The sequence below is a fragment of the Abramis brama genome, assembly GCF_963993115.1.
Source record: "Abramis brama genome assembly, chromosome: 1".
Classification (NCBI taxonomy): domain Eukaryota; kingdom Metazoa; phylum Chordata; class Actinopteri; order Cypriniformes; family Leuciscidae; genus Abramis; species Abramis brama.
The window spans coordinates 33,947,296-33,973,013 of record NC_139963.1 but is presented as its reverse complement, the minus strand read 5'-3'; the positions used below and the strand labels follow the sequence as shown (position 1 = coordinate 33,973,013).

Below are 25,718 nucleotides of genomic sequence, written 5' to 3'. Positions count from 1 at the left end.
CTATTATATTTCTCACTACACAAATAAAAAATATATATAGTTGAAACATTGCATATACTTCACAGTGAGTGATATCTGGATAGTGAACGAATGAATCGGATAGATCATTTCTCTAGTTAACAACTCACTTTCAGAATAAAAAATATCATACTCTTACTATTCTGAACTGACTGAATCGAGAACCGACTCTTTCAGACATGTTCAACTTACTATGATCATCAACTTAACATCTCACCAATTCATTAAAACGTCTTGTCACAATAACCTGATAATGCGTAAGTCGATTTGAGCATTTGGAGTGAACCGCGGATTTGTCTGATTGGGTAAAAAGTTATTTTAAATTAAAATATATATATATATATATATATATATATATATATATATATATATATATATATATATATATATATATATATATATATTTAAGCTTTAAATTACATATCAAGTCTGCAACAAACTGAACTTCGATACATGACAAACATCTACAGTATGTGCCTACTCTACACCAGGTTGTCAGGAACAACGTGAGCGCGTCACTATAGGCCTACGTAAAAGAATCGTATTAACCGGTTCTTTAACATAATGTTCGAAAGAACCGATTCGCGGAAATGATTCGCACTTCCCATCATTATGACGAGTCCAAAACTTTTTTTTCCTGTTCTCATCTTGCGCCCCCTCCCTGACTGAGAACCCTTACACTAAAGTCGAGGCTGTCCACTGTCTACCCAAACCATAGGACTCCACTCTCCCTCTATATCAAATAAAATAGAGTTTATGTATTATTTCAACCAGATTGTCACAACCTTCCAAATTTCAAGGAATCTGGTTTAATGAAAGTATGCGCGCTCCCGCCAAAACGCAGCATCAGCACCACTATGTCGCGCGCGCGCGCCTCTAGCGAGCGAGTCTATCACCATCCCGGCCGAGAGAGTTAAAGTTGGCCGAAAGGACGGCTAAACGATGCTGTACTGTCCGATGACGAGGAGAGGATAACATTTGATTTACTAATCTAAAAGCGACTCCGTCTCCCGGAGAGGATGGCTATCAAAATTCTTGCCCCAAGCCTTTTACTCTTTCTCGCCTTTCAACATTGCTCGTCACGTAAGTGAAACTGCAGATGCAAGATGCAATGAAAATGCAATGTATACTTATTTTCCATATAGGTGACTGTTATTCTTCATCAGAACAAGTGCATCAGCAAAGCTATGACATTATGATTTTAATCTCAAAATTGCGATATTTATAAGCTTGCATTGTTTTAAATCAGCGCGAATTTGTTAAATGCTTTTGTTATTCTATATTTAGAGTATTCAGTCTAGAAGGTTTGAGCTAAAAGTAAAGCGCTAATATAGTCTTGATTCTGCACTCGCCACTGTGCCTGTGTGTCTACGGGCTCTTTCTGCATTGCAGTGCTTCCGCGCGCTCACTTGGGCAAGTTTCTGCATGGAAAGGTGCGTCTTGCGCAGGGGACACGCGGGAAGGACACACTCTCCTGCTGTTAAACAGAGACTGCTGAAAGCATCTTTTTGCAGATTTAGCCGTGTCTTTAGTGTCTTAAGGGTGAAAAGTTGAGATTGTCGGTGTATTTGAAATGGCGTGGTGAAAAAATCCTATTCCATGAAGTTGCTTGTGGGAGCAGCCCTATGCGGAGATGGAGGGCGGGCGCATTAACTCACCGAACTCCCAAATTCATGTGACGTAGAACACTGCATGCGAATCCTGACGTAAGGTTACCTTTAAGACTGTACTGCAATCTTCAAAACATCAAAATGATACAAAATATATCCTAACGAAATCGATATTCTTATTACTAATAAATATCTACAAAACACTGCTCATTCAAGTAAATAAGATGCTGGAAGAAAGCTTAATCTACTTAAAATAATCTGATTGTGTGCCATGATTTTTAAATTATTTTGTTCTGACAAGTGCGTATGAGTCATTCTATAATTCAAGGTAGCCTACTGTACAAGGTCCACTCATGATGATGATCATTTTTCTAACAATTTTCTTCAGAAAAATATTGTTTTATCTATTAAGGCAAAGCATATAATAATCTCTCACAAATATTATGTGCACACTATGTTTGAAATTGCACAGTTTTGCAGTGTCTCTTTTTGAAGTGAGTGGGTCTCAAGTTCAAAATAATGAATAAATAATGAATACAGTCAATATCTATATTAAATTTCGAAAATGTAAATACTTAACAAATACTGAATGACATATTTAGGTCCTGTCTGGATATCTCTATTTATATTAATAAGTGTGAGCTCTATTACTAAATAGTATTAATTAGTGATTGTTTGTCAATGCAGTGTAATGTTGAAACCATAATAGCACATTGTCTCTTGAAACAATGAGGTTTTGTGGAATCCCAAAAGAGGGGTTTTTCTAGGCTCCCACTTCACTACAAATTCTTTGACAACAATGAGAGCTGAAGATGTATTGTGTAAAGAAGATAATCCAGTTCTCAGCTCTGAGAAGAGAAATGAGACAGCATGAACACAGCACTCTCGCTTTAAGAATTCATTTAGCATAAATCTTTGGGAAGGAGTGGAAACCTGCATCCAAACTGAAAATGGGTGCTCTGACGATACAGAAAAACTGTTTGAAAATGTCATTTTAGTGAGATTTACGATGCCCTGTCTGTCTGTTAAAAATTAGATCCTGTCGAGGAAGGTGTGAAAGATTAAGAGATGATGCTTGTGTGTATGCTTGTCTATGACGTGCTGTGGCGTCTTGCATTGGCTCTGTATTTTAAAGTCCCTTTTGAGCTTATCTTTTGTTTCATTCAAAGACAGCCACCTACTGTGCCTGCAGTCCTGTTCTAAATAATTGATACCAATGTGACCCTCTATTCTGCATTCGTCCATGCTAAAAATGCTAACCACAGCCTCTCCCCCTAGATGATAGTTAAAATCCTAACCAGCCCAAAGAGATTGATCTGACTAGCAGTCTTACTCTAGACTCGAGCGCACCGCTGCTTTCTCCTATGAAAGATAGCTCACATGATATGCACTCAATTCTCCTTGAGCAGAAGTGCTGTGTCAGCCTGCAGAGACTGGGGGAGTGCCTGTAATTCAACACATGTGTTAGAGAGAGAGAGAGAGAGAGAGAGAGAGAGAGAGTGTTCAAGGTGCTCCTTCATATGTGTCACTGTTCTCCCTTATCTGTGAGTGGAAAGCAGCCAAGGACATTGAAGGCATTGGACAAAAAGAGAGCGAAAAAAGTCAAAGGGGAATGAAATTGGGTATTTTGCAAAAATTGGAAATGCTACCTGAATTTCATCTTACTTTTTGGCTATATAAATATCATCAACTGCAACAAATGACATATTTTTGTGTGTGAGCTCCATATTCTCCTATGTCCTATAGATTTTTTTCCTCAGAATTGTTGTCACGTTCCACACACAAAAACAAGGATAGGATCCAAATGCAATAAGTATTATTTAATAGGGTAATCCAATCTAATAAACAGTCCAGGCAGGGGTCAAAACCAAAGTAGCAATCCAACAAGAACAATACAAACAGACAAGAACAGAACTCTGAAGTGGCATGATACATACAACAAGGACTCTGTGACACATACTAAAACAGACAGGGTTATATACACAGGGAAATGACAATGCTAATGGGGAATTGGCTGAGTGCAATAATTAGTGACAAGGGACAGCTGAGTGCAATGAAGAGACAAGGATCGTGGGGAATGTAGTTCAAAATGTGACAGACACCGTGGGGAAGGAGGACATCTAGTGGACACCTGGAGAACACAACCTGACACCGTGACAATTGTATCATATAAACTCGCAATTGTGAGAAAAAAAGACCGAATTGTGAGATAAAATGCCGCATTTTTTTTTTTTTTTACATTTTTTTTACTCTGTGGCGGAAACAGGCTTCCATAGAATTTCTTGTGTCCTTCACAGAGAAGACAATCCCAGAATGCAAAAAGATAATAAACAAAGCAAGATAGGGATGTAATATTTTATAAAATACTGGAAATTATCAATTAAAAATAGTGTTCACACAATATTTATGTATGCTGTTTTTATGCTTATTAAAGGATTGTGCTGTTAGCTTAGCTACATGCTAACATCTAACCAAGGGGGTAATCCATTAGCTGAAAACTGAAGCTTCCCCGGGCGCCGCCATTGATTAGCAGACCATCACCTGCTGTTAGCAATTCCATTGACTCCCATTCATTTTGGCGTCACTTTGACAGCGAATAACTTCATATCTGAGGCGTTTAAAGACTCCATTTGTCCATTATTTATTTCTAAAGAAACACGAAAATGTATAAAAGGCTCTATTACCTTGTATCTTACGTTATTGGCCCCGTAGAAGACGTTTTTGTAAAAATAGGCTAACGATTGCATCATAACCACGCGACTCTCTGTCGCACAGTAGAGAGATTACCGTATAGGAGGAGAAGCTCGCGGGCAATCGGGGGGACATGGAGGCAAAATGACAAAATAATTAATCAGAATACTTAGCAAAAGTTGCTCCTGCTCCTAGCTCATGGACAGCTCCTACTCACACTCTCCGTCTCTGCAAGTTTCGGAAGGGAATGATTCAGATTTCTCTTGGCACAGCTACTAGAAGACAGACGGGTTACTCACATCACATCTACGTCGTCAAGCTCAGTTTGAGTCTGCGCAGTACGCTCAGCCATCAGGAAGTGAGTGCTTATAATTGACTTCACTTTTCTCCGTTGAATCCAATGGGGTCGCTGTGTCCATTTCTTTTACTGTCTATGCATCTAACACTACTGAAACCAACTGTAAGATGAGTCTCCTGTGCTATTTCACAGTTGAGAATTCAGAATCTGTCACTTATTATAACAGTTATGCCTATGTGGGCTGTGGAAAGCAAGGAAGCTCACTGGTAGGTTTTGGAACAGAACTTTTGAATTTAGATGGACATGTTTTGCCCGGACGTATATGTAAGTCTCTGCATTCATCTTCATGAGGCTTTCATTGCTTATACCCAGTTTCCCCTGCAGCTCTTCTGCACTGAGTGCTTTAATAACTGTAATGCTTCTCCTGCAGGGCAGGAACTCCTCTCTGCTCTGCACAGCTGCTAAGAGAACATTACAGCACAGGGTGAAAATCATTTATCTCAGAGCTGGTGAAGAGAGACAGACAATCTCTGCAGCTTATATTTTACAAAGATAGATAAGGCTGGGTCACATTCAATCGATTCATTTATCTGCCTAATGTGAATCAGAATATTGCACTGCAGCTGTTGCTAACGGGATAATGTGGATTTCTAATCTTAGACGAGGGTCGTCAACCCTTTTCAGGAAAAGGACCACTTTTGGACTTTACTGAGCATGGACCCTGTGTTGCATGAATCTTCAAGCTTACGCTTATAGTACCATATTCATGTATTTACTTATTATGATGCTTAATTAGCAAATCCATTCAAATACTCATTAATAATGTATTATTAATTAATAAAAATGCATTAATAATGGATTCCTAAAGATGTAGGTATCTGTACACTTGTACACACACACACACACACCTATACCTGTTCAACTGCTTGTTAATGCAAATATCTAATCACCCAATCACATAGCAGCAACTCAATTCAGTTTGGCATGTAGACATGGTCAAGATGATTTACTGGGATTTTCATAGCCTCATAATCTCTAGGGTTTACAGAGAATGTTCAGAAAATGAGAAAATATCCAGTGAGGGGCAAGTTTTGTGGGCGAAAAGGCCTTGCTGATGCCAGAGGTCAGGGGAGAATGGCCAGACTGGTTCAAGCTGATAGAAAGGCAACAGTAACTCAAATAACCACTTACAACCGAGTATAGAATGGTAGGGTCAGGATTTGGCGTAAACAACAGGAACGCATGGATCCATCCTGCCTTATATCAATGGTTCAGGCAGCTGGTGGTGGTTCCACACACACACACGCGCACACACACCAACCTCTCCTTTGACCAGCCAAGTTCAATTTCGGTCGGCATGTCTTTCACTGAGTGATATCTCAGTGAACAGACGTGCAGTTTCTCCCTTGGAATCACCTGTAATAAAGGAATACTCACAGGACATTTCCACCAGTGAATGTGATTTCACTAAGTAGAACATGTTCCTGGGTAAACATCCTTGTTGATCCTGCAACAACATTCCAATTAACCAATCAGATTTGAGGGATAGGCTTACAGTTAATGTCAATTTTAGGCTTAAATCAAGGATTAGGGGCTTCTACATTAGTGTTATTCATCCATCATTTCCCTCTGATTTTAGGGATAATTTACAGGTTGTATTAGGTTTATGGGTAGGGATAGGGTTAGAGGACAGGAATGTTGTTCCAGCATCAACAGAAGATGTTGATCCGGGAACATGTCTAACTTGTCAAAATTACGGCGACCTGTTTCCACCAAAAAGACATTTCTTTCAGAAGACTTTCATAATGGAGTTCATGGCTTGATAAATCCAGCTATATAAGATGACTGAGCAGAGAACTGTGAATCAGATGGGAATTGAAATCACTTGAGAATCAGCTTGATGACTCATGCAATATTCTGTTACATTCCTTGCTTTCTCTCTCTCTCTCTCTCTCTCTCTCTCTCTCCTTCAAACGGTTTCTTTTTCCCCTCTGTTCCCTCACTGGCAGTTGCAGTGGTCAGAATACTAATGACCTCTGCTGTGTCTGACCCCTGCAGTCTCTTTGAGGCAGCTACAGGACATGTTAATGCTTCATTGAGAAATACAATTGAGAATATAACATAGTGGACTTCTGTTGTTTTTAAAGAAAGCAAATTATAACTAGAAAAAAAAAGTTTGTTGAGACAAACTTTAAGTTGGCTTGAGAAAGCCGGACCAGAGAGTTTGAATAAGTTAAAAGTAGTTAGAAGTTTTAAGTAGTTTGAAATTTAAAGTAGTTTTGATTGATTGTTGAAGTTTTAATTTTGATTTATAAATTAGTTAGAAAGAAAGAATAGTTAGAAAGAAAGAAAGAAAGATTAGTTAGAAAGAAAGAAAAGTTAGAAAGAAAGAAAAAAGAAAAAGATTAGTTAGAAAGAAAGAAAGAAAGAAAGAAAGAAAGAAAGAAAGAAAGAAAGAAAGAAAGAAAGATTAGGTAGAAAGAAAGAAAGAAAGAAAGAAAGAAAGAAAGAAAGAAAGAAAGAAAGAAAGATTAGGTAGAAAGAAAGAAAGAAAGAAAGAAAGAAAGAAAGAAAGAAAGAAAGAAAGAAAGAAAGAAAGGTGGATTAGTTATTTAGAAAGAAAGAAAGATGGATTAGTTAGAAAGAAAGAAAGAAAGATGGATTAGTTAAAAAGAAACAAAAATAGATTAGTTAGAATGAAAGAAAGAAAAATTGATTAGTTAGAAAGAAAGAAAGAAAGAAAGAAAGATTATTTAGAAAAAAGATAGAAAGAAAGATGGATTAGTTAGAAAGAAAGATAGATTAGATAGAATGAAAGAAAGAAAGAAAGAAAGAAAGATGGATTAGTTAGAAAGAAAGATAGATTAGCTAGAAAGAAAGAAAGAAAGAAAGATTAGTTAGAATGAAATAAAGAAAGATGGATTAGTTAGAAAGAAAGAACGATGGATTAGTTAGTTAGAAAGAATGATAGATAGATTAGTTAGAAAGAAAGATAGATTAGTTAGAATGAAATAAAGAAAGATGGATTAGTTAGAAAGAAAGAACAATGGATTGGTTAGTTAGAAAGAATGAAAGATGGATTAGTTAGAAAGAAAGAAAGATGATTAGTTAGAAAGAAAGAAAGATGGATTAGTTAAAAAGAAAGAAAGAGATTAGTTAGAAAGAAAGATAGATTAGATAGAAAGATAGAATAGTTAGAAAGAAAGGAAGATAGATTAGTTAGAATGAAAGAAAGAAAGATATATTAGTTAGAAAGAAAGATGGATTAGATAGAAAGATAGATTAGTTAGAAAGAAAGAAAGAAAGAAAGAAAGAAAGAAAGAAAGAAAGATGGATTGGTTAGTTAGAAAGAAAGATGGAATAGTTAGAAAGAAAGATGGATTAGTTAAAAAGAAAGATAGATAGATTATTTAGAAAGAAAGAGATTAGATAGAAAGATAGATTAGTTAGAAAGAAAGAAAGAAAGATATATTAGTTAGAAAGAAAGAAAGATAGATTAGATAGAAAGATAGATTAGTTAGAAAGAAAGACAGAAAGAAAGAATGAATGAAAGAAGAAAGAAAGAAAGAAAGAAAGAAAGAAAGAAAGAAAGAAAGAAAGAAAGAAAGAAAGAAAGAAAGATTAGTTATAATGAAAGAAAGAAAGATATATTAGTTAGAAAGAAAGATGGATTAGTTAGAAAGAAAGAAAGATGGATTAGTTAGAAAGAAGGAAAGATAGATTAGTTAGAAATAAAGATTAGATAGAAGGATAAATAGATAGATTAGTTAGAAAGATAGATTAGTTAGAAAGAAAGAAAGATGGATTAGATAGATAGATACTAGATAGATAGATAGATAGATAGATAGATAGATAGATAGATAGATAGATAGATAGATAGATAGATAGATAGATAGATAGATAGATAAGTTTATAAGTACATTGAATGGTAATTTAATTGAGTCTAGGGCTTCAGAGAATTTAGATTTGAGTTTTTGGGTTGTACACTAATGGGCCACCGTAGTCTTGGCTCAATTTGAGCAGTCTTCAATGAAAGTCAATGGGGTTTTTATGATTTTTAATATACATTTTTAAGAAAACTGAAAGTCAAATCAGTCTGAAAAGATATAGCAACTCAAAAGTCAGAACAGTATGAAGGTCTGACCCGAGTTTGGAGTATGTAGCTTGAATGGTCTAGTAAGAGTTAGTGTCTAAAAATTTGCGGTCAGAAAAAAAAAAAAGAACAATAAGTTTAAATAGGATTTCAGTAAGTTAGCTTTCCCAAGCCAACTTAAATACTAAAAATGTAACTTACCCAATCAGTAACCTTACCTCCAAAAGAAGGCTTTATTTAGTTTATTTACAGTACGAACCATCCTTTTGAGGACATCCCCAGTGTTGTTTTTTTAAGATCTATCAAACGTCTGGGAACATTTTTAGCAGTTTGTTGTTGTCATTGTTGCAATGTAATTGTGACATATATATATATATATATATATATATATATATATCAGCTGCTTGCTTATGAAGCAAGGCATCATTTTAAGATATAAAGTAAAAATTCAGTGATTTATATCACAGTTACAAGATGATTTCTCAAACACATATAGGACCTATGAGGCATAGGACCACAATCCTTGCTTGCAAACACTTTTTTCGGTATCACAACAATGTACAAAGTCACTTTCCAGATCCTTAACACCTTCTGTTACAACTCCATTCTATCAATTCTGTCCCTCACAATCTTCAAAAAAAGACCCGAAGGCACTTCAGAATCATCTTCAAAAAGGCGCATTCAGTATTTCTGAAATGAACCGGCTGTGTGAAAGTGTGTCGGCTGTAGTTAGAGAGGTGATGTGGATGGGCTGTGAGATGTGATGCCATTTGGGCAGATGGCTTTATTAGAGCTCTGTGAGAGGGTGAGATTGAGGTGGGTTTATCTGACTCTGCCATTTAGATTAGGCTGAAATGTTGCCAGGTCTAATTGAAGCAGGGATTTGTGTAACAGAGGTACTGATGAAATACCATGGCAAGACTTGCTAAATGGGCCTGTTTTATATTGCGTCCCAGATCCACTACGACATACATTTTGTACAGTATATAATATACAACTGTAAGGCTCGTTTCGCACATGATCCGTTCATATGCTCATTGTGTAAATGAGACTCTAACAACATCAACCCACAAAATGTGCCTGTAGAGCCTCGTTTTGTTTGGTAATGTTTGATAAAGTATAAATGAGAACTAAAGATCTGAACATACTGGAATTTGCTCTGACAGATGTAAATGTTTTGTTGTTTGCTTTGCCATGGTAGATTAGATGCATGTTTTAGTGCCGTGTCAAATGTTATTGTTGTTTATTCGGCCTAGTAATAATCTCAGCTAGAACAGCCACAGTAGTCCTTTATGTTGACCAATGGATGTTCCATTAAATAATATTTACACTTTGGAAAAATGGATATTTGAAATCACAGGTACTTAGAACACATGATGGGTTTAATTGCATTTGTGGTGGTTCAATGAACTGGATAAACTACAAACTACGAACTACGAACCGTCCTTCGGATGAGACGTTAAACCGAGGTCCTGACTCTCTGTGGTCATTAAAAATCCCAGGATGTCCTTCGAAAAGAGTAGGGATGTAACCTCGGCATCCTGGCCAAATTTGCCCCTTGGCCTCTGTCCATCATGGCCTCCTAATCATCTCCATACTGATTGGCTTCATCACTGTCTCCTCTCCACCAGTAAGCTGGTGTGTGGTGGGCGTTCTGGCGCAATATGGCTGCCGTCGCATCATCCAGGTGGATGCTACACATTGGTGGTGGTTGAGGAGATTCCCTCTTCTATCTAAAGCGCTTTGAGTACCTAGAAAAGCGCTATATAAATGTAACGAATTATTATTATACTGTTTGTGTATATCATATACCAGTTAAAGGTGCACTATGTAACTTTTTTTTCCAAAAGTTATACAATGAAAGAGTTCATCATGAATCCGTCTTCCAAACCATGTTTTTGTCTTATCCTGAATCACGACAGGTTTATATTTTGGCAATGTTAGACAGCCGCTGAGAAATAGCCCAGTCATATACATAAACAAAGAGAAGTATAGCTCTGGCTACAATGCTCTTCCGCAAGACGCATATACAGTCGTTTTGTTTATTAACCGCTAAAGCCCAAAAGTTACATAGTATACCTTTAAAGCACAATTTATCATTTTAAGAGCTGCAATTTTGGTTGGAAATATTACACATAATAACAGTAACTAAAAGTATTTATATCAGATAATGTATGTACATAACTTTTCCCATGAATTGACAGTTTCATTGTGTTATCCTATTTTCAATAAACTGCAAAATAAATCTTGTCAAATGTAAAAAAAAAAAAAAAAGTCATCTTGCTTTTATGAAAATGTCATTGAATATTTCTCTATAATTCTCTTTTTCTTTCTCTCTGTTCAGGGCCATGCTTAGATCCGCTGATTTCTCCTCTCTATGCATCCTCTTTCCATGCTTCTTCCAGATATAACTTTTTTTACTCTGCACACTTTGCCAAACTGTATGGTAAGTGACTTGGCCACAAGAGCTATGGGTTGCACTTTGCATTTTGAATAGGTCTCTGGCTGAGAATACTAATGAGAAACAATATCGACCTCCTATTCCCATTTTTGATTTAGCCAATACATTTGCCCTTTTGAAGCAAAAAAAGTCTTGATTTTGTGAATAAAAGTGGATGTGACAACTGAGCCACGGATACAAAATTTCAATAAAAATATGAGAAATAATTTGTAAAAGTCACAAAATTACTTTGTTCCATTGAAACGCAATTCCATTCCATTGTTCCATTGAAATGCTGCACTTTTGTTTTTTTTATGGTTCAGTATAGTGCATATTGTTCTCTAGTGTTAAATTATGCTATCAAAATGATTTATTATATTTTATATCCATTAGAAGAGTCTGGAACATAACTGTGGTGGAGAAACAATCACATTGAACCAAATGTTTAATTCAATTTTATTTTATTTTATTTTATTTTATTTTATTTTATTTTATTTTATTTTATTTTATTTTATTTTATTTTATTTTATTTTGTTTTGTTTTGTTTTATACTTTTTCAGGTTATTTTACCTTGGTGGAGAAAACATAAATTTATATATAACTAAATAAATAATCACACAAGCCATGTTCTTTAAAAAAATATCACAAATCTTTCAGAGGTGCCTCTTAATTTTCCATTTTTAATAATGTAGATTATTTGGATTTTTATGACAATATCTGTCATTTTACATATGGCCAAAATAAGTAGGACTGCTGGCTAGCCCATGACAAGAAATCTGAAGCACTAAATGTCTACATGCATGTATTTTCTCAGCTGATTTTCAAATGTGTGTGTGCTGATGTAGGGAGCAGTGGCTGGTCTCCGTCCCCTCGGGACAGGCAGCCATGGATGCAGATTGACCTGGGGAGGAAGTATCGTATCATGGCCATTGCTACTCAGGGTACCTTCAACTCTTATGACTGGGTCACCAAATACATGCTGCTGTACGGGGATCGATTTGACGCATGGACTCCATATGTCATGACAGGAGGCAATATGGTAAAAATGATCTATGTTTTATTAGTGTTTGGAAAGCCCACTAATAAGTATAATTTGTGTTGATCAAGTCCTGATGTTTTGAAGCAGAGGTTCAGGACAGGCATCTTTTTTTTAATCTTATTTGACCTTGAACATGACTCATTCAATCAGAATTTGAGTTCAACCTTTTATAAATACATTGTTGATGTATGATTAGTTGTAGGTGAGAGAAGTTGTTGATTTGGTAAATGGTGTGGAACATTCATAGAGCCTTTAATATCAGATTTAATATCAGATTTTTGCTTCTCTCAGACGTTGCCTGGCAACTGGAATTACTACCAGGTGAAGAGGAACGTCTTTCATTATGCGATCACTGCCAAACATCTGCGCATCTATCCCATGGGCTGGAATACTGAGAACGGAGGCAAAATTGGCCTTCGAGTAGAGCTCTACGGCTGTCCTTACGGTAAACGGCGCATGTCTGGACTGAGGCACTGCCAACTGTTTGTGTTTTATCAGCAGCCAAGAACTTTAGCATATCATGATACGGAAAATCTCCTCAGTGCCTTGTAATGTTAACCGGTCCTTTGAGTTGCACTGCAGAAAATCTGTTTTTAATCAGTATTTTGATCTTGTTTTCCAGTAAATATACCTCAACGATAAGTTGTTTTCAGAGAAATAAAAAAATGAGGTTTATGGTTACAACAAGGAACATTTTTACCTCTAAATGAAGTGAAAATGAAGTAATTAGACTTAATATATATATTTTCTTCTCAAGTGCTTTGTATCTTGTTACAAGGATTTTTAAATACTGATAGTGTAAATCAAAAGAAAAATACTGAGTTTTGCAGTTTGCATGCAGTGTATCATTCAAGTTTTTGCATTGCAAAAAATACCAATACTTTTTCCAGGTACAACACATACTGCCTGTAAAACGTATGTGTAAATTCAATAACTATGAACAATGTGAACTCCTTGATGATCTGGGCATCAGTGTAGGCCAAGGTCATTGATTTCGAGGCTAGAAAGAAAACAGATAGACAAAGTGGCATGTCTGTGTTGTGTTTGGTTTAGCATAAATAAAATCTTGTAATATAGTTTTTAACAATCCTCTCCATACTCTTGACCTTTGACCCTAACAGATTCATATGTGATGCAGTTTGATGCGGATGACATGGTGGCATACTCCTTCCCACGGGGCAGGATGAGGACACTTCAGGACCACTACGCTTTGAATTTTAAGACGTTGGAGAAGGACGGTATTCTCCTGCACAGTGAGGGTCTGCAGGGAGACTCTGTCACTCTGGAACTAAAGACTGGACGCCTCTACTTTCATATCAGCCTGGGTAATCTATCTATCTATCTATCTGTCTGTCTGTCTGTCTGTCTAACCTTCTATCTATAATCATGAGGACATGTTTGCATTATCTATTTAAGGGAGCAGCACAGTCCATAACACCAATGGGATGACCACAATGATGCTGGGAAACCTACTGGACACCCAGCACTGGCACTACGTCACCATCAAGCGTTACGGGCGAGAGGTTAACTTCACCTTGGATGGCCAGACTGAGACTGCTATCCTCAACGGAGAGTTCAAGTACCTTGATCTGGACAAACAGGTGACATGTTAGATCAAACACACAAACTATAAACGCACACTGTATCACACTTCAGTGATAAATTGCATATGACTCACATTTGTTCTGAAAAAAAGAAAAACACAAAAATAATTGGTGCCTCTCTTAAAAGTGAAGGGTGTAATTTCTGTGCCATTAGGATCACCAAATGGAGTAAAATAATTACAGTTTTCAAGCAGGTATCACAAACACTACTCCTGTCTGCCATTGGTCAGTCAATAAGATAGTCCCGCCCCAAACTCATGCCATTGGTGAATGTTCCCTGCAATCTGACCATAACAATTATCCAATTCTCTTTAGATTTATGTTGGCGGTGTGATTGAGAAAGACACACCCCACCTGCCTGGTAAGGTGAACTTCCGTGGCTGCATGGAGAACGTCTTTATCAATGGAATCAATGTCATCTACATGACACAATACCAGGAGCCTGAAATTCGACTAGCTCCTAAAAAGGTATGTAGAGTTTTGCAAGAATGTAGTGTGGGGTGAATTAATATGACACTTATAATCACTTATGAAATCACATTTGGATGTTCATTGTATTGCAAAATATTTGAGATATTATTTGTATATTTCAGAAAAAGATGCATTATACCTGCCGTGACCTCCTCTGGAAGCCCATGACCTTTGCAGGACCCAACAACTACCTGCAGCTGCCTGGGTTTTTCCGGAAGAACCGTCTGGCGGTAAAGTTTAAGTTCCGCTCATGGGACTACACAGGGTTACTGATGTTCACCAGGTTTGCAGATGATTTGGGCTCTCTGGAGCTTGGCCTCAGTGAAGGACAGGTCAACGTCACTCTCATGCAGCCTGGAAACAAGAGATTACGCTTTGCTGCAGGTATGGTATGATTAAGGATTGTGTCCGTAACATAAGTTATGACATTTTGAACTCTATTCCTGTAAGAGAGGACTGAATGGAACACCTATAGACCAAGAGTTTAGCAGGACCAAAACTGGTCCAGTCTAAGATTATATACAGTAAATATTGTGACTTTTTTTGTGTGTTTAAGGGTACCGTCTCAATGACGGCTTCTGGCACACAGTAGACCTGACCGCCAAAGACAACTTACTAACTATCACTATAGATGAAGATGAAAGCTCACCACTGAAGATCACCAACCCCTTCACGGTTCGTACAGGAGATCGCTACTTCTTCGGGGGTAAGTAACAGATCACAGAATATGAGGAGAAGTAGTCTGTAATGTTCAAGGTCCTCATGGCTAAAACTGAGTGCCACTCTTCTCTAAAACTGCCACAAAAATGTCTGTAAATCAGTGTTAATGTAAACAAGAATGCTTTACAGTACAATGCATGTTGTTTATCTATTATTCATACATTTATGGCACATCTAATGCCATAAATGCTACCTTAATGTTCATAATCTATGCTAAATGAGATATATTTAGTGCCTTATAGTTGTATAGCAGATAATTAGAGGAATATTTAATATCTGCTGTGTTGCAGGTTGTCCTAAGACCAATAACACGGCTCGCTGTGTGACCAAGCTGTCTCGCTTCCACGGCTGCATGCAGCAGATCTTTATAGATGATGAGCCGGTGGATATAGATGTCATGCTGCAGAGGAAATGGGGTAGATACGCCGAAATCCTGCTGGGCACCTGCGGTATCACTGATAGGTGTGTGTGTGTGTGTGTGTGTGCAACTCATTGAGTTTGTGTGTGTGGGTTTTTGCCAGCACTGAAGGACTAAATGTCCTCACAATGATAGTATCCAAGCAAACAGTCTTCATCAGGAAAACTGCTTAATAAACTGAAAATGATTAAAAATCTTAATGAAAATGAAAATGTGAAAGGAGATAAAACATATGAGCTCAGCTCTATAAAAAGAATAAAAGTCAACGGAAAGTTACCACCGTGATATATAAACTAACGTGTGTGTGGGATACAAGTGTAGTGTTCATTTATTAGCTTAAAGTCTAATGTCATAGTCTGTAATCAGGACGAACAAAAAATTGGAAAAATGCACTGCAGATTTTTGTCTTGTTTTCCAGTAAAAATATTATTGTCAAAAACATCAATAATATAACATAAATATATAATCATATAAAGCTCATGAAGGAGAAACAAAGCCTCTCAAAGGAGAAAAACAAGACATGCCCAAGAATGTAATATCTTGAGACGTGCATTATTAAAGTGTCAGCCTTCTCTTATTTTTTTCAGGTGCTCTCCAAACCCATGTGAACATGAAGGCAGGTGTATACAGTCCTGGAATGACTTCTTGTGTGTGTGTAACAACACTGGCTACAAGGGGGAGGTTTGTCATAACTGTAAGTGTCTTTCACCGAGGAGATTCCTCTATATTGACTTTTTGTTGGTGAAATATGAGAATCACTCTATTTTAAGTCTCTCTCCCTCCATCCCAGCCGTCTACAGGGAGTCATGCGAGGCCTACAGACTGAATGGGAAGTACTGGTCAGGCAACTACACCATAGATCCAGATCTGAGCGGACCACTGAAACCTTTCACGGTCTACTGCAATATGTGTATGTATGATGTGGAAGAGATTGACATGTTGAAATCAATTTCGAATGGGTTTTACATGATTTTGGTGAGTTAAGATTGATCACGTCACATTTTAGTGCAAAAATCATGGACCGTCATCGAGCACGACCGCATGAAAAGCACCAAGGTGAGCGGCTCCACTGTGGATCAACCGTATATCGGGGACGTCCAGTATGTAAACGCATCCTGGGATGAAGTCACTGCTCTAGCAAACACCTCCTTATACTGCGAACAGTGGATTGAGTTCTCATGCTACAAGGCACGCCTCCTCAATACTCCGCGTAAGTTAGGTTTCACAATGATGTGTGGAACTTAGTACATTGAATATTCTTGGTCATTTAATGCATGAATGAAGTTAAAGGGATAGTTCACCCAAAAATTAAAATTTTGTCATCATTTATTTACCTTCATGTTGTTCCAAACCTGAATGACTGTATGACTTTAACTCAAAATGTTAATTTTTTAAGACATGAGGCAATCCGCAATGACCAAATTCATGAACAAATCCTACTTTGAGCTGGATCTTTTCAATGAATCGGTTGATTCAGTTCACAAAACTGGTCTGAATGATTTGTTCACAAATCAAACTGATCCAGTTCTTGATTTCAGCTCACTAATCAAAGATAGTCACAGCAGTTAACGGCTCATTATATATGGTAGAGTATTTGAGTTATTAATGACTTGTGCTTTGAGAAGACAGGGAATAAAATCCTTTTATTATCCATTATGACGTTTTTTTTTTGTTTTTTTTGGTGCTTGATGTCCCCGATTCTCATTCACTTTTATTATATACAAAATGTGGAAAGGTGTTCTTCAAAAATTCACAGAAGAAAGAAGGTCACACAGGTTTGGGATTTTCATTTTTGAGTGAACAATCCCTTCAAATAATTTAACCTGTCTGAATGTTCTTTTACTGTGTGGTATATATCTGCAGCCATCACTGTGTATCTGAATTGTACAGCATAGGAAAAAAAATCGTGTGTAAAGGAACCTCAGCTGTGAGTTTTTAAATGGCTGTTGAAGCATTGATCTCAGCGCACTAGAAGAGTCTGACTAGTCTGACTCAGCTGAACTGTCCAGAGCTTGAGTATAATTAGTGTCAATGTCCTTCTCAGCCTTTTTCTCTGCTGAGTAACACTTATAGGAATCTTCTCAGTCACCATTTACCACTGAGTATTTTTGCAAAGCTATAGTAAGGCCCAGTCATTATGGCCCCCTGCTCTGTTGACCCCAATGAGACTGGCTTGTCTACACTACCAGTAGTTTGCCACTGCACCCCATTGAGTCTTTCTTTGATTTTACTTATTCTTGTTAACAGATGGAAGGCCTTACACTTACTGGATTGGTCGGCATAATGAGAGTCATGGATACTGGGGAGGAGCTTTTCCTGAAAGTGGAAAATGTGGATGTGCTGTCAATCAAACCTGCACCGACTCCAAGTACTGGTGCAACTGTGACGCCGACTACCGCCAATGGTGAGACTGAGATGAGAAAGAATGAATAAATAAAAACAATTTTATGTCATCTAAATATACCTTTTAAACTTTGTCTGAATGATAGTGTTTGATGTTATTAAAGACAGAAAAATATATAAATACATACAAAGCAAATGGCAGACACTTAAATATGAACTCGGGACAAAAACTGGGTATATATACACTGCTGTTCAAAAGTTTGGGGTCAGATTTGTTTAAAAGAAATACATTTTATTCAGTGAGTTTTGTAATTTATATAATAAATTATTCAGTGAGAATGCATTGATCAAGATAGAAAAGCCATTTATAATGTTAAAAATGTTTACTATTTAAAAAATGCTGTTCTTTTCAACACTGATAATAGTAAGACATTTTTATTTCTGAGCACCAAATCATCATATTAGAATGATTTCTGAAGGATCATGTGACACTGAAGACTAGAGTAATGATGCTGAAAAATCAGCTTTGACATTTTATAATATACACTATATTAATAGAAAACAGTAGTTTTAATCTTTTGGTGAGCATTAAAACAATTTTACCGACCTCAAACTTTTGAACGGTAGTACAATATATATGCAGTATAACCACAAGCTAAACATTCATTGATTTATTTTAAAGGCTAGTTTCACTCTTCACACTTCACTCTTCACATTTACTAGGCACTCAGATAAAGGCTACCTGTCGTTCCGTGATCATCTGCCTGTCAGGAGGATTGTCATAGGGGACACTAACCGCACCAGTTCAGAAGTTCGCTACAGTGTTGGCGCGCTGTACTGTCATGGAGACAGTGAGTAATGAACATTAAAGATACAATGGAGGAAAAGTTTTTCTTATATGATAAGAAGATCCTTCCTGACATGTACGTAAAGGGAAATATACAGTCTTTTGGTTAATTATAACAAAATAAACACAAAGCAGAGCGGCCTATGACCATGAAAGAGTTTATTTTGATGGCTGACTGTACATTTTCCTCCATAATACACATATTTACTTTTACCATATAATGTTATTGTTATTTGTTCATGAGAAATCCTTCTCTTAGGGAGTATCTGGAACACCATAGCTTTCACCAAGCCCACCTATCTGACGTTCCCCACCTTCAAGCCCGGCACCAGTGCCGACATTACATTCCACTTCAGGACCTACCGCACCAACGGAGTGTTTGTAGAGAGCTCAGATGACCACCTCCGTAATTTCTTACGAATTGAACTCAATTGTGAGTGTCGTTTCCATGGCAGTGGCATTGTGAATACCATTGTAAATCTTAAAAATATATGCCATATATATAGTGATTCTGATACCTCCTTCATCAGTTTCTCCTTAAATTTTCACAGCTACAACTGAAGTGGTATTTATTTTCATGGTGGGTGATGGAATTAGAAACGTCACCCTCCGCTCACCTAAACCTCTCAATGATAATGAATGGCACTATGTAGAAGCTGAAATCAATGTAAAAATGGCTCGGCTCAAAGTTGATTTCCTTCCTCCGGCCTTACACAAGTTCCCAGGCCAGACCTACATCACAATGAAGTTTACACAACCCCTGCTCGTAGGTAAGAATCATAGAGCTGGAGTTTCGAGCAGAGATAATATGAAAACATTGCTTCAAGCAGTTGATACAAAAACATACCATGCATCTGAATTCAGGTGCGGCCAATCACACCTTAAGGCCTTTCCTGGGATGTCTGCGTGGGCTGAGGATGAACGGGGTGCCTGTGGATTTGGAGGGGAAGGTTGACGAGAGAGCTGGGATACGTAGGAACTGCACTGGAGCATGTCTGAATGCCTCTATACCGTGTCGAAACGGAGGCCAGTGCATTGATGGATACGCTTCATACGCCTGTGACTGCAATAACACAGCCTTCGATGGCTATTACTGTCATTTAGGTGAGTTAACACACATTTGCATATGCATATGCTCTCTCACACTCACGCTGACTCAAACTGACATGGTGCAATACAGACTACAGCTGTTTCCTAATAAACATATGCAAATTTAAAGTGATATCTTTTCATCTTTAGCTGGGGAAAGACTAATTATTACAAACGCATTTTAATTTTAGGAGACTTAGGAGATTTAAAAGATTAAAACAGATTCTAGTTAAGGATAATAAATGGGAGTAACAAATAAACTGATGCCTCTGAGAACCTGTTAAAGTGAGAGTCACTGCCTGAGAAGAGAGTGACAGACTTTGGCTTTAGTTTCCACTTTCAAGCCTCTAAATCCAGAGCTGATTTAGGCTAAAAGGGATTTGTCTGATCTGTGAATTAAACTGCTCTTTTTTGATGATCTGTGTGAGAATATTTAAAACTTTGGCATAGAGCTGAATTGTGTTTTACGACAAACCTATATCTATACACCTAATATACTCACCAGCAGGATTCATAATCATTTTTATTTGGCAAATGAATGAATGAATGAAGGAAACCGGTTGAGTAAATGATTCAATGACTTTTTGCTGAAGAACAATTGAGTCTGAATCGACTGATTGAATCGTTTAAATGACTCATAAAACATAAAAAATTGTAACCTGCAGAAAGAAGCACTGTAAAATCCCCACAACTAAAGCTGGGTGCACAATTTATAATAGTCCTTTACAATTGTTACCTGTCAGACTGTGCGAACATGATCATCGCTGTAAGCCATGTCACACTGTAAGATGTCAGTTGTCATAAATGTCACTCAGACTGTAACTCAGTCAAGATGCATTAAATACGGACGCACGCAAGAAAACTTGCCCAGAGTTTTACATCATCCATCAGTGACACGTTCGGTGACAGTGAGCTGCATTACACGCGGGATTGAAATGGTGGCTACAAAGAAATCTCTAACGTTCATTTTGGTCACGGCTTGTCTTGAAAAACGAAGACAATTTGACGGTCGTTGTAGGAGAAGTCACACTTGCAGGACTGTGAGTCAAATCATCGGTGGTAAAATTTTGATTGCAACGGTCATTAATTGGCTGTCGGTGAACATGCCAAACTAACGATAGCCAAGGATCAGAGGAATCTGTTAGGATTTGCAAATATTGTCTCAGACGGCCAAATCGCTTAATGCAAAGACTAATAGTCTGACAAGTAAAACAGTAAAAAGGGCTGTTGAACTAGAATGGGCTTGACCAATCAGATTCGAGGACTGGATACTATTCAAGTCTTATGATGTTTTATATAGATTTGTCCATCATGTCAATTCGATTTTTTTTTTTTACGTTAAATCAGCATGTGTGAGGGGTACCCATAAACAAGAATATGATCTCTGCTTGTGTGTCATCCTTTTAGATATCGGGGCGTTCTTTGATGTTGGAGCGTGGCTGCGGTATGACATCCGCAAAGAGCCCATTTCCTTTGACGCATGGTGGGCGAACTTCTGGATAGAGCCTCATTGGCACAACTTCACCCTCGGCTACAACACGACAACTGATGACATAGAGTTCAGCTTCAGCACTTTACAGGCTCCAGCTGTGCTCCTCTATATCAGCTCCTTCGGCAATGATTACATCGCCGTCCTGCTCAAGAAAGATGGTAAACACACACCCACACACACACACACACCAGAGCATACAAAACATTAGCTTTAGCACTGATGTCACTTCCTTTGCAGGTACTCTGTCACTGAGATATCGGCTTGGTATAATAAGCTACAAATTTAAGTTGACTGACAGAAACATGGCCGATGGCTTTCCTCATTTTGTCAACATCACCCGACACAACTACACAGTATGGACACAGGTAGGATCTCAAACTAGATCTGACATGTTTTTCCACTGTTATTAGCATACCCAAAGCACACTGTTTGTATATGGATTTGTACCTGGATTTAGGTGGACTACATGGATCCGTGGATTGAGAAGTTAATACCAGGAGAGATTCCCAGATTTGACTCACCAAAGTCTGTATTCTTGGGTAGAGTCATGGGTAAGACAAGCATTTTTATCTTGAAGGTATTATGTAATTTTTGGCCCTGTAGCTGTTAGAAAACAAAACTGCCATTTAGCTGCTCCATGTCAACCTTTCTAACAACTAACCTATACCACACCATTCACGCGTCAAAGCCAGATCAACTTTTATATTTATATATATTTTTATATATATATATATATATATATATATATATATATATAGGTATCAGGTATAAAATATAAACACTTATAATAAGCTTACCATAGTGAATTAGGGTAAGACAAATACACATTTTGGAAGAAGGATTGATCATGTATTGTCAATTTTGAAGGAAAAAAAAAGTTACATGGTGTACCTTTAACTTTGCATGTGAATGAAAAGTTGCATTTACTAGATGAACAGTGCATTGATTTGTTTTCTGCTCTTCTTCGTAGAGGTGGGAGGTGTAGACTATGAAATTCAGAGGCACAACAGTCCAGGTTTTATGGGCTGTATATCAGGGGTCCGCTATAATATCTTTGCCCCACTGAAGGCCTACTTCCGACCCAATGTAACCAATCCACCGGTTACGACTCAAGGCTATGTGGTGGAGTCTAACTGTGGGGCGTTTCCCCCCGTCTTAGGATATGTTCCTTGGGAGGATGACCCCTGGTTCACTGGCCTGTGTAAGACTACATATTCTGACATTCACATGAATGCCTAACATACACTATACTATTCATGTTTGTGGTCAGTAAGATATTTTTTTGGATTCAGCTAGGATGCATTAAATTGATCAAAAGGAACAATAAAGCCATTTATATTTTTAGAAAAAAATTATTTCAAAGAAGTGCTGTTCCTTTAAACGTTCGAGTCATCAAATAATCCTGTCAGTTTATGGTTTTCAAAACTGCTGAAAATTCAGCTTTGCCATCACAGGAATACATTACATTTTAAAATATATTCAAATAGAAAACAGTTCTATTGATAAAATTCTATTCATATTTCATAATATTACTGTATTTTGATCAAATAAATGTTGCCTTGGTGAGCATAAGAGATTTATTTAAAAAACTTTTGAATGTTGTTTTTAACCCTCAAGTAATGTATTTCTCTCTTTTTTTTTAGTCTTTTATTACATTCATGATGATGTCACCCCACCTTGGATGACATGTAAGTTTACAGTCACACTTCGTTTTAAATAATATTTAGCGCTATTTCCCGAACACCTCTTATACCTGATGCTTCCTGTCACATTTCCACCATCCTCTCAATAAAAGTGACAAAAAAAACTATTTTTTTTAAATGTAAGTACAATTCTACATTCTGTTCTCCTTGTTTTGTTTTTGTCTTTTACTCCATTTCATCCAGAACTGCAATTTTTGCTGATCTTCTCTGTTTGGGAAGCTAAAATCCTCTTAATTTGCAGAACACAGGATTAGCGAACATTCATGGGAATATAAGCTTCTGCATAAAGCCGAGCTTCGGCAAATGACAGAAACTTGGTATCATCAGTGATAAAACGATAATATACTGTATATGGAATAAATGACGGTGTAATAAGCTTCAGATCTTTACAAATGACTATAATCTGGACAATATGCTACTGTTACTTTAGTATGTGTTACATTCATTTTTTGCTGTAAATGTTACAGAACCTCTTTTATAATACTAACAAGATCATTTTGAGATTAAAGACCCATCAGAACAATGCAACAAGACCATTTTTCAAATTGAACACTTCAATTTTCATAAAAAGTTTTATCAGTATCCTCGCTCTTTTTTTGCAGTCACCCTTTGTTGCTTAACTCAAATCCTCTTCTTCTCTAACTGTCTGATTGTCATCTCTTTTCCAGGATAAACAAGACTTGTTTCTCCCACACACACACACACACACACACATATTTAATCCTCTTTGCCAGCGGGTCCAGATCTCACAGAAAAATAGAAATAGAAGAAAAAATAGAAGAATCTTCATGCAGCTCTTTTCCATAATAACAACCATGTCACTGTGACTAGAACAATCCAAAAAAAAAAAAAAAAAAATTCTCCACTTGTGTTTCACAGAAAAGCATATATATAGAATTACAATTTTTGGGTGAACTATCCCTTTAAAGCTTGTGAGTACATGTGGGCTCTGAGTCTGTGAATTCTGCAACATGATACAAATTATGTTTAATCCATCATTTGCAGACAGCTCAGCTAGGGCACCATAAGAGTATTAAGCGTAATGCTAACGACTGCTCTCTCTCTCTGTGTGTGTGTGTTTCTCCACAGTAATCGTGACCGTGTCTCTGATGTTGCTCTTCCTGATCCTGTACGGCCTCTACATTTACCTGTACAGGTATAAAGGCAGTTACCACACGAATGAACCGAAGCAGCTCGAGTCGCCCAGCTCCGCTCGGCCCCTCACTGACACTCTGCGCAAGGATAGAAAGAACATGCCGGAAATACAGGAGGAAAGTCCCAATGAATAACACACAACTACAGACTGAGGGATGTCAGGAAGAAAAAAGAGAAGTACTGGTGATTACGAGGGAGGTAAAATGGCGGAGACTGACGAATGAGTTGCAAATGTTTTTTTGTTTTTTTAATGTAGCTTTCGCCTTTATGGTAATGTTACTGTATATTTATTTTTCTGTCCCATTATTTTTACAGTGTAATCTGATATTTGGTGCTTTTGGCAGGGTTCAAAATAAGCAGGCTAGAGTCAATTTACCATCTGATCAATGAGCATTGGCAGTGCAGGCCGACTGAAGTGCCTCAGCAACTTTACAGGAAACTTTCAAAGACTGATCCAGGGTTCCCACGGTTACAGAGACTTGGAAATATCAGGGAATTTTAGAATTGTGATTTCCAGGCCTATAAAAAAAACGTATTGGAAATGAATACAATCATGTAAATTTGTGTTGAAAATTAATATTCTTTATAATTATGCCCATCTCAGCAGTATTTCATTGGTTATAAATTATTTTTTGCATGCAATCTCGATAATATTATTTTTACAAAATGCATATTTTTAAAAATCAAGAATGACTGGAAAAGTCATGAAAATGAAGAAAAAAAGAAAAAAAGAACTTTCTGTATACCCAATGTAAATCTGTATAGTTATGCCAATTTCACACAGTTTTATTGGTTAGAAAATTCACTTTTTGTGAGTGCGATATCAAAAAAAGGTTATGGAAATTTCTGTAGTCATTATAAATCTTTCTAGCTGTGTCCATTTCAAAAATATTTTATTGGTTGAAAATTCACTTTTCAATGATTTAAAAATAAATAATACAACTAAAATAAATAATATAATAAAAAATCTGTATTATAATATCATAAATGACTGGAAAAATGTAAAGTGCATTCGTCTAATGATGTGGGAGCCCTGTATATTCTATGTGAAATCTTTTTGGCTCATTATTGTGTACTGGCAAAAGTAGTGTAGATTTAAGTGTTTCATAGTCATGCTGTTGTGTTAATGAGAGAATCTACACAAAATGCACAACAACCTTCAGAGTACAAAGTTTTGAAGATGTAGATATGTTTACACATATCTGTTTTATCATCACTGAAACTACTTTATCATATAGTATGGAGGAATATGCTAATGGTATTTAAGTATATGTTATACTACTGCCTAAATTCGGTTGCGGCGCTTATAAGAAATGGAGAGTCAAATGGCATTGAATGGCTTCAGCTTCTTCAGAGCACAATGACTTTAATGTGCTGAACGATAATCTGTCTGGGGAAATATTGTTTCTGTGGCATATCAAAAACTGCAGAAAGGTGTTTTTGTGATAGTAGCCATATTGCATATTGCTTGCGAACAACATTGAGGTATAACATTCATAAAGATTAGGACATTTTTGTAAAATTGGATCCTTGAAAGGTTTACAAAGAAAAGTTTCTTGACTGAAGGCCAATGAGCGATGTCTAGCCATCTTTCCAAGCGTCAGACATGAACGTGGTGTGTTGTACTGTATGTTGGTAACACTGATCATGATGGCATTGGATAGAGAGCTACGTGTTCTTCTCACTG

At 37.0% G+C, this 25,718-nt stretch overlaps 1 protein-coding gene across 1 annotated transcript; it reads left to right on the top strand.

Moving 5' to 3' along the window:
• Positions 1-701: 701 nt before the first annotated feature.
• Positions 702-24,738, top strand: cntnap1 (contactin associated protein 1). Its single transcript, XM_084120603.1, has 24 exons — positions 702-1,101; positions 11,055-11,156; positions 11,996-12,189; positions 12,481-12,634; positions 13,311-13,514; positions 13,606-13,790; positions 14,109-14,261; positions 14,387-14,648; positions 14,821-14,970; positions 15,275-15,446; positions 15,990-16,096; positions 16,193-16,312; positions 16,409-16,612; positions 17,650-17,806; positions 18,469-18,596; positions 18,852-19,025; positions 19,144-19,362; positions 19,457-19,696; positions 21,089-21,331; positions 21,411-21,538; positions 21,631-21,724; positions 22,144-22,374; positions 22,817-22,861; positions 23,966-24,738. The coding sequence occupies exons 1-24, from the start codon at positions 1,038-1,040 to the stop codon at positions 24,163-24,165; spliced, it is 3,930 nt and encodes a 1,309-aa protein (XP_083976729.1). The 5' UTR covers positions 702-1,037; the 3' UTR covers positions 24,166-24,738.
• The last annotated feature ends 980 nt before the right edge of the window (positions 24,739-25,718 follow it).